At 41.5% G+C, this 10,417-nt stretch overlaps 1 protein-coding gene across 1 annotated transcript; it reads left to right on the top strand.

Moving 5' to 3' along the window:
- The first annotated feature begins 338 nt into the window (after positions 1 to 338).
- On the top strand, positions 339 to 10,091 carry Myct1 (MYC target 1). Its single transcript, XM_051206086.1, has 2 exons — positions 339 to 486; positions 9,192 to 10,091. Exons 1-2 carry the CDS (start codon positions 435 to 437, stop codon positions 9,704 to 9,706), a joined length of 567 nt encoding a protein of 188 aa, XP_051062043.1. The 5' UTR covers positions 339 to 434; the 3' UTR covers positions 9,707 to 10,091.
- The last annotated feature ends 326 nt before the right edge of the window (positions 10,092 to 10,417 follow it).

The following is a 10,417-nucleotide window of genomic DNA, read 5'->3' as shown; positions in this document are numbered from 1 at the left end:
ATTTTTAAAAAATGGTAATTGAATATGGGCTTTCAACATCGGGAAGCCATCTATTGCTCAGCATCACACACAGCTGCTGCATCGAACTTCTTGCTTGCCTCCTCTCCATGTAAATAAAGGATGGGGACTTAAGAAAAAGCCTATAGTTCCCTAACAGCTCTGAATGTGGCTAAAAGGAGGGCACTTAGCAACAGAGGGGAAATGACGAGAAGGAAATAGTTTTGTGTCTGGGAGCCATGTGGAATTCCAAGATAAGAAAAACAGTTGCTAATTCGAGTATAAAAGCAGGAAACACGATACACTTGCTTCCTTCTGTGTAAACACAGTATATGTGGGGTTTCGTGAAAATTATTTTTCTCTCGCGGAACCACAAAGGCATAGAACCAAACTGCTTGTTTTGGACACGCTGGCTTCTCCTTTTTCTTGTGGATATTATGGCTAATAACACAACGAGTTTAGGGAGCCCATGGCCAGAAAACTTTTGGGGTAAGCTACCTTTCCTTCACTGTTTTTAATTTAAACTAATATGCACCGAAATACTGTGCATAATTTATTACAACACTGGAAATCTCTGAATTGCTTGCCATAACTATATCGTGTCAGATTTCTTAGATTTATTTCAAAAAAATATACTCATAAAAATGTTGTCAGAGTAAGCTACAGAAATATTAAAGAAGGATCAGACATAGAAAGTTTGGTTGGTATTAACAAAACTTAATTGGAAACGAAATTTTTAAATGTGGAAATTTAGAAAAAGAAATATAAAGTAGAAGTCTTTGTTAAACAGAATATAACACAGGAGTTTTTGTTGGAAAATTATATTTTATTTGTCTGAAGGTGATGGATTTCATATTTTATTTCATGAAACCAAGGTGTTCTACAGAGGGTTTTAAAGTCTGTGTTTTTGTCTATGCTATTGTTTTTAATTTTCAAAGTCAACTTAAACAGCAAGCCTATGCTTAAATGAACTTTGAGTATGGTGACAAAGATAAAATGTGGAATTAAAAATGAAATTATGAATCTAGAAAGGACAAAGCATAAATAACTTACATTATTACAATGGAAGCTTGTACAAAAGGAAGAGAAACAATACCAACGTGTGCTTTGGCAGAGGCTAACAGCAACCCAAGATCTAGTGTTCAGAGATGGTAAGAGCAGGAAGGTGCTGAGGTCAAAGCCAACACCCACTCCAGGCCAGATTTAGGATACAGGAGCTGGGATATGCAATGACATTGACATGTCTTTGTGGTCCCAAGAAATTCAAAAGTAAAGGGAATAATTTAAGTTAAATCCCGAAGGAGCTTTGAAGGAACTCTGGAGTTTATTGACGGCTCTATAACCCTATTATGTGCAAGGTGAGTTTTTGATCATCTCACAAAACTGTGTCGGACTTCCTGCTGTGATTGGAGATGGGGCTTTGGAAACGATTTGGTAAATACTGAGCAGGGACCACCACCTGACCCTGACAATCTAACTTACTCATCTGTTATCACAGGTACTGGCATGAAGGGGATTAAGTAATTGATTGTTTTTATTAATTAGTGTACTCCATTCAGGCTTTAAGAGATTTGTTGGTGCTATAGTAATAAAATTGCATGACAAAATTTGTGAAAAACAAGTTATTCCTACAAATTCTAGGTTGACATCCAGAGGCAAGAAACCTTTGAATTCTGGATGGCCTAGTGGTACATTAGTGAAAATTATCATTTATATTAAATGGTAGAAAAAATAGCTAGAGCACATCTAAGTAAATTCACTATCACAAAACAATTGTAAACTATTCCAAAGTAAGTAACTCCAAGTGCAAAAATTTAAGACAGAAAAGCCAGCTCTGGTTTTTTTGTTTTTTTGTTTTTTTTTTTTTTTCCGAACTATTCAAGTTAATGTCCACATTTATCTAGGAAAAAGAGGTCATTGTTCATTGACTGGAGCACAGATGGTTTTCATTAAGATAGATCTTAATTAATGAGATGCCCATTTGGAGTTCAATGCTTTATCCTAGCATTTAGATATCTTAATAAGGAAATCTGTGCTTAACAGCAAATTCAGGATACCTATGTCAAAGGCAGGTATTGATGCCGCCTCCTTTTGGCATGCAGATATGGTGGAAGATGAAAGAACATGGTGAAAACCATCAAAACCAAAACAAAAATGGTGAACCAAAAATATCTTTGATGCTTTGGGTAGGAAAAAAAGTGGAAGATTGCATTATTATTTCCGGGGTAAAATTATGAAAAATAAAATGTAATTATAAATTTAATATATGGGATGGGATATAAATATTCCCCGACATATAAATGTCAATCTTTTCTATTTTTATTTCTGTCTTGCATCTAAATTAATATCTATTTTGATCACTGGTCCTCTCAAAATATTAATTTGAAAATGATGCCCAATGCAGTGGAGGACAGCGCCTGCCTTCAAACAGACTCTATTGTATAGCCCTTTGAATTAAGAGAATGAATAAAAAATGGCATAGACTATAACTACTCACACAAGGAACCACAGAAACTTCTTCTTAAACTTAAGATAATGAGAGGAATAAAAACTCAAAACCTTTCTGGTTTGCTTAAGGAATGCAAAAAAAAAAAAAAAAAAAAGCAATGCTATTCAGTTGCTACGAACAATGACAGCTTGCATTTTGTTTTTTCTCAAAGCTGTCACTGGGTCAAACCTACTAAAAGCTGTACAAGCACTAAAGCCATCGAAGCTAGCTGCTAGCAAAAAGTGTCCTGAGAGTGACAACAAGGATGAGTCCCCATTGCATCCCAACTCTACTCTATTTAGTGCGAGTCCCTGCTCTGTAAACCATCCCATAAAGGCAGCAGGGACCCGAGGTCTGTCTATACATATATATAGACTCAGAGCCTATGGGGCTGACAGTGTTGTGGAACTCATGTGAGCTCTCAGTACTTGGGACTGCACACGTGACACGCGTGTTTCCCTCTGCTGTCTTCTCATGTGCTGTTGCTGACTTCCCATGTGTTTGGCTGGCACTGTGAAAAACTGAGCCAGAGTATTAGTACATGGGCTTCCACTTGCCCATCTAATCAACCCTCCCCCCAAATACGATTTCGCTTTTAAAAGGATTGCATTCTGGGAGGTGGTTAGGTGTCCCTGCATATGCAAACAGAAGACTATAAATCAATCAATAAATAGTATCAATAGCGTCTGTTTTGTCATGGATTATTGATATTTTTAACAAAATGACCAAGCACGAGAATATGCTGTAGAAGTTAAAATATGAAATGGTCCCTGAATAATTTTCAGAAAAAAGGGAGGATATTACCTATTCCTAGAATATCAAAGAAGTTCCAAATAACAAGAAAATTCTAAGGAAAACATCCTGGCCACTCATCTCTGACATGTTAACTCAGCCTCCTCCAGTTCATTCATTCCCTCTGAAGCTTTGGCTGACCTTATTAGGCAACATATCAAGATGATACAGATAAGATGCTGTCTGAGAATTTTTGGGCACCGGGGAGAACTGTCATCAGCAAATGTGTGGAGTAAAAACACTAGGGTATGGTGGACCAGAACATCTGTATGTGGAGATTACGGGGACAGAATAGGAGATCAGGATGGAGACAGATGTCTTTAAGATTCTGGTAGCAATGCAGATATTGGAGTTACTGTGACAGACTCAAAGGCTCTTCTCCCCCACATCTTTGGGTCTCTCCCTAAGGTTGGAAATAGCCTGTGATGGCTGAGGACGATGGTGACTTCAGGTACAAGAGGGAGTGGACCAGGAGTCCTTAATCAAGGTCCTCTGCTGACATCTACTGAGAAGTGTGCCTCATCTGCTCTGGGGATGTTTCTCTCCCTGTCTTCACTGTTGGAGCCCTTAACTGCAAAGCCAGGTTCTTGTGATCTGTGCACTTCTGACTACGGACATATTTTTTTTTCTCTTGTGCGACTCTGGTCAGTCTACTGACTCTCATTCCGTTACTTTCCTGTCTGTCTCAATGCACAGAACCACATTATCATTCTGTAACCCTGGAACTACGGGAGCCTGACTCTTGTTCCACCCTTCCGACACCCGGTGCTTCTCATGAGGGCCTGTGAGCCTCTCTACATCTATCAACCAGGAATCTAGGACTGGGTACCACCTACTGAGACAGGGTAAAGGCTGGAAGGACTGAAGGATGCCCTCGTTCCTCAGAGCCCCCACTGCTCCTTTACCGTAAAGCCTCTCTCTCCCCTTAACTTCTCTTTCCACTGTTCATGAAAAACACATGCAGGTGATACATTCTCTTTCCTGCTACTGTTTATGGCAAACACTTATATTGTTGAGTTCTTTAGGCTTCTAGTGTTTTGAAGTTGAATCGGAAAAATGAACCACAAACACCGTCTTGGTTATAAAACACCTCATTATTACAGTGCAATGCTGGCTTTCAAAATGATGTTCTAGCCTTTGCATTTAAAGATTCATCTGGCAGCTTAGCAGCAGAGGAGACCCTACTGCTGTGCACCCTCGCTTATTGGCTCACCGGGCTCTGAGGTAGCTGAGAGTTACAAACTGATTTGCTGGGGAGACAGGGCTGTCAAGGGGTGGGATCCTTAGCTAAGATTCCTCAGCCCACAAAAAATGTTATACCTCAACCTATAGCAAACGATGTACCCTAGCCTGAAGAAAAGATGTGGCCTTTAGGGGTCTAGCAAGCAGATGAGATAAGATGTTTGCAAGGCACTAGGATGGTGGTGGTGCACACAGGGGGTTCATGGTCTCCGCATTGTCCTCTCAAAACAGCAAGCAAACATTGTCCATTTCTCAAGCTCATTCATTCGGCTATGCATTGTTACAAATGAACAGCCTAGCGATTATTTCTGGGTGTCCCGAGGAAGATTCATGAGATTGTGTCTCTCACTGGGCTCCATGGAGCTGAGGTTATTACGGAAGTGGAGCTCACAGAGCTGTGTGTACTTCATGCATCCCTGCTCTCCAGACTTCTGCACTGAAATCATGAGAATTGTCTGTTTTTGTTAAAATGAAATTAGATTTGGGTATCAACATCATGCAAGCCTCGTGAAACAAATCAGAAGTGTTCATTAATTTTGGACTGTCTGGAAGCTCTTATGTAAAACTGGTTTGGGTGGTTATTTATTATCTAAAATATTCACCATTGGTGGCATTACATTAAGCTGGGAGTTTAAAATAACACTTTCATTTAAAATTTTTTGAGTGTGTATGTGTGGGAGCATGTGTGTGAATGTCTGTGTGTGTGTATCCGTGTGTGTCTGTGTAGTGTGTAGGTAGGTGTCCACATAAGTGAAGGTGCTCCTGACAGCCAGAGGTGTTGGATTTCCCCAGAGCTGGAGTTTACAGGTGGCTATGAGCTGGCCAATGTGGGTGCTGGAAACCAAACCTAGGACATGTGCAAGAACAGTGAACCACTGAGCTATACCTCCAGCCCACATTCTTTTTGTAAGACATTAAAGGGTCACACAGATTTCCTAACTCTCTTCTTAGTTATGACAGCTTGTGCTTTCTAAGAATTTGCACTTGGATTATATTTTCAAACATATACAGCATAGGTGATTTATACTATGTTGGCATGTCTTCCCAACTCTTTATCATTATGAAAATGTTCACTGGACAAAAACGTTGAAGAACTCTACAGTGAAGACTCATCCATTCTGTGTCGCGCTTACTTCAGTTTCTATAATGCTTTCCAGATTCATCTATATGGTTTCAAATTTCAGCATTTCCTTTCTTTGTTCTTTTTAGGTTCAGTAACACTATTCCATTGTCACACAGCATTCATACATATTGCCATGCTGCTAAATGACATGGACTAGATTTGAGAATTGCATTGTTTGGAATTTTTGTCGTGCAAATGCTACAGACTACACACACACAAACTAAGGTGACTTCGACAGTGTTTGGTGACAGGGTCTTTTGAAACCATTGTCATAAAGGTGACCCACCACTCACCAAACCATCACTATGTCACTCAGGGCTCTGCAGTGGACATTCTGCTGATGGACATTCGAGTTGATGTCATGTCCTGGGAATTGTGATCAAGTACAGCTCCATAAAACCACACTCAAATCTTCCAAGCCTGTATTTGTCTACCACCCTATGTAAGACAGCAGTGCTAATACTATTGCTTTTATTCATTCTGTCTTACCATTGCAGACATAAGTCAGCCGCCTACCTTTCAAATCTGAGGGCAGTTATAACTTGTAATGCACAGACATCTCATTTACTATTTTTTCCGGACTCTGAATTGAACCCACTTCCTATAATGGGGAGGGAGATAAAAGCAGTGTAAGATGTGGGCCAGGATGTAATTTTGGAATGGGGATTCCTTGACAAGAAAGTTGGGTAATGCCTAAAGAAAAAGGAGGGGGGACAAACGGCATAGAAAAGATAACCACATAGATGATTATAAACATTATTTTTGAAAGAGCAGATTAGATGATCAGAAGCATGTCTGGTGAAGAACAAGAGAGAGGTTCACGTGATGAGCTCAGGTCACAGGGCCAGTAGCTCTCAGGTGGGAGACTTCATACCATATTTAGGAGTTTGCTTTTCCTGGGGGGTGGGGCTCTGGACACATGTGATATGACTGGACTTACTGTGTGGCTGAAGAGAAAGGGCGGCTGGATACAAATGGATGGTGATGCTAAGGCAAGAAGCAGAAAGCATGAAGCCCAGCTGGAGAAGCTGGGATCTATCTCCCACTGCATGTAATGAGGCTGGAAAAGCAGCAGCATGGAAGGGGGAGGCTGAACCCTGTTCTATTGTTGAACCCAAGGGAATTGCCCAGAGGATGTGATAAGCGTAGAAACCATTTATGCTTTGCATTCTTAGCTAATTGTAATCATCCACATCTCTTTGTACTAACCCCCTTAAGTAGTTCCCCCCAAAGTCCTTTCACAGAAGCCTTCCTATCACCAAAATCACCCTGTCTACACTTTAGGAAGTGGAGAAAGGATGATCTATTTGCGGATGACGTGAACCTATGAGTCCTTCAACTTTAGGGCTATGTCCCATTTTATCACAGGAAAATCACGGCCGGATGTTGTAACAATTCAGCACTGGCCCACTAGATGGTGACCTCTACTAAATGTTCACACCACTTACAGCGTTTGGGTTGTGATTATGCTCTCTCAGATCTATGGTCAACTTTAAGATCGTTGAGTTGGAAGGCACAGTGGTGGTGGCCGTGGGGAGCAGAATTTCTGAAACTTCTTTATATTCAGAATTTTAGATTTGGAGGCCTTGATAAGTTAAGTTTGAATCATGTTACAGAAAAGGAAGATGAATTTTTAGGTTCAATTATGTTTATTTGATTGTACTTATATATTTTTTAGCATTTATTTAGTTAGTTTCTGCATTCTAGATTTTCTATATGCTACAGCAATAAGCTTGAAAAAGGCTTGGCAATTATAAAAACCTAGCTTTCATCCACCTTAAAAAATCGGTGTGGTTAAACAAACTCACCAACCAGGTAGCCGTGGCACACGCCTTTAATCCCAGCTCTTGGGAGGCAGAGGCAGGGGAATCTCTGTGAGTTCCAGGCCAGCCTGGTCTACAAGGCAAGTTCCAGGAAAGCCAAGGTGGTTGGTCACACAGAGAAACCCGAGAAACAAAACAAAAATAAAAAAACAATAAAAACAAACTCACTAATATTTATTCAATAGGGCTGGATCTGCAATTGGGTGAACTTATCATCAATGGGCATTAGCTAGTCAACAACCATCTCAAAACAGAGTTTTGTAAAGAGAATAATCAAGTAATTAGCTCATGGTTTGGGGCTGACAATTCAGCATGGGGTCAACAAGGTGGATTTTCTGCTGGCCTTTGGTTTGCCCACAGTCACACGGGGTTTTGCCAGTACTAGAATAACCTAGAGCAACTCATTCCATTGTCTTGTCAAGGACAGCAGGCTCCTGAACAGAAAGGTTCTTGGAGTTTAGACCCAAACTTACAGAGCTTCTTTGCATCTCATTGGTCAAGTAAGTCCCACTGAGAGCTCTTAGGGTAGGGGAATAGTGTCTACCTGCTGACGGCATTACAAAGAACCCGTTCCTGTGACCCCCGTATTAAAACCTTCACAAGCATATTTCCAGTATCTAGCTCTTTGCCTGCAGAATCCTTGTATAGGCAATTTAATATATACCTTGCCTTTCTACTTAACAGTAACTCATTTCTGTACAAGAAAGACAGTACTTGGAATAGCTCTATAAGAATGAGTTCCCCAGACACAGAGATTTATATCTGTTTATAAGGAAAATTATACTTGAATGCTTGGAGGGTTGGAAAGAATCATAGGCTCTGAGACAGAACGCAACAGCACAGTTTGAGGATGGCTCATGGAATGGAGGATGAGGAAGGCTCTGAGCAGCAAGCTGGAGGGGGCTTCAGATATCTAGAGGTCTTCCATGAAGAGTAAGGGCTCAGCCTCTCCCATAAACTCATTACGAATACGCTTTCCCAAGGAGCAGCCCCGTAGCACCTCCATTGAGGGAAGGGGGAAGTGCGTACGTATGTACTTGCCTGTGGAGAAAATCAGAGCAAATCCAAGCTGGCTGAACTGGAGGACACTGGTGTGCTATGGCAAGTTTGTGGAGATTCCGGAGTGGTGTTTCATTAACACAACCCAGACATGAGAGAAGTATGGGCTGGAAGCGGAGGGACCAGAAAGAGCACAGGGGTCAATGTCATTGTGGAGCCAGGGGTCTGAGAGTCTAGGTGTTTAGGAAATATGGCATAAATCAGTCAGCCCTGCAGATGGTTCTGTCCCTGCACTTCCTACCCCTGACAGAGTGCAGGAAGCGAGGTGCCATCCAGACTGCAGGTGACACAGAGTAAAGCAGGCAGCCGGGAAGCACACTTAACATTGGGGTGACCTTCTTTATCAAGGGACACATTAGCTCCAATTATAATTCAAAAGGAAGTGAGCGGTGGACATTTGCCATTCTGTAAGAAAAACCGCTAAGTTAAAGTCGATCTTCAATGAGGCTCTAATTTCTAAAGATGATACAGGAACAGGAGTGAATGCTTTTCATAGCTTTTTGTTTGAGCAAGGGGAGTCCTGCTCGTTCTCGATTTCCCCAATCCAAAGTACGTTAAAATACAGAGTCCATTCTGAGAATTACAGTTCCTCCTCCGCCCCGTGGTTTTAAATGAACTGTCATTGAAATTGGAGCCACTGGTTTATGGACTGTTTTTTTTCTTTCAGAGGATCTTATAATGTCCTTCACCGTCTCCGTGGCGATTGGGCTTGCAATTGGAGGATTTCTCTGGGCGCTGTTCGTCTTCCTGTCTCGAAGAAGAAGAGCCAGCGCACCCATCTCACAGTGGAGTCCCACCAGGCGACCCAGGTCTTCCTACAACCATGGCCTCAACAGGACTGGGTTCTACCGCCACAGTGGCTGTGAGCGTCGGAGCAACCTCAGCCTGGCCAGTCTCACTTTCCAGAGACAGGCTTCCCTGGAGCTGGCCAATTCCTTCCCCAGGAAATCCAGCTTCAGGGCTTCAACTTTCCATCCCTTCCTGCAATGCCCACCGCTTCCGGTGGAAACTGAGAGTCAGCTGATGACTCTGCCTGCCTCCAGCACCCCATCCGCCATGGGCACCATGCACGCTGCAAGCCGGCCCGACTTCCGCTGGTCCAGCAACAGTTTGAGGATGGGCCTTTCCACACCGCCACCCCCTGCCTATGAGTCCATCATCAAGACATTTCCCGATTCCTGAGTCTGTCTGGGCCTTCTTTGTTTTTAATTCTTATAAAAAAAAATTGGTTCTCTTTTAGAAAGGAAATGATATGTAGAGTAAACAGAATTTTGGGGTCATGAACCCCAGTGATTGATTTTTCAAGTTAATAGGTGCCTGCTGCCAAGGAAGGCAGAGTTTCTTTTGAACACATTTTTCCTCACACATGTCTCACTAAAGCATTATTTTCTCAAAAAGTTCTAAACTTATGGGTTTTGAATTCAGTGTGAGGCATTGAATTAAAGATACCAGCTAAAGTTTCTTACATACAAATCACGTGTATTTGTATGTTTTCAGTTAAAAAAGACTTCAGATGTTTGTTGTTAGGGTTGCGATCCCCATTCACTTTCCACATGACTGCTGACAGGCAAAAAAAAAAAAAAAAAAAAAAAAAAATCACCGAAACCGAGGAATTTTAATGTTACTTTCTGGGTGAGGAGTGAGTCGTAGCATCCTAGGATCTCAGAGCTTTAATGAGTGAGGTGTGTGTACAAGATGACAGGACAGTGACATTCTAAAATCCCGTGATTCCACTCAGTTATGTGAGAACCAAGCAAAACAGCTAAGCTTGGCTGGTGTCATAGGATGATTCAGTTTTGACACTAGCTTGTTTTTTCCTCAGACTCATTGTGTAGTTCTTCCCAGTATAATTACCCATCTCATTGAAGTCAAATCCTTGCATTTAGTAACATG

The sequence above is a fragment of the Phodopus roborovskii genome, unplaced genomic scaffold (assembly GCF_943737965.1).
Source record: "Phodopus roborovskii unplaced genomic scaffold, PHOROB, whole genome shotgun sequence".
NCBI classification, from domain to species: domain Eukaryota; kingdom Metazoa; phylum Chordata; class Mammalia; order Rodentia; family Cricetidae; genus Phodopus; species Phodopus roborovskii.
Note: the sequence above shows the minus strand (reverse complement) of the source record. Positions and strands in the feature narration are given on the sequence as shown.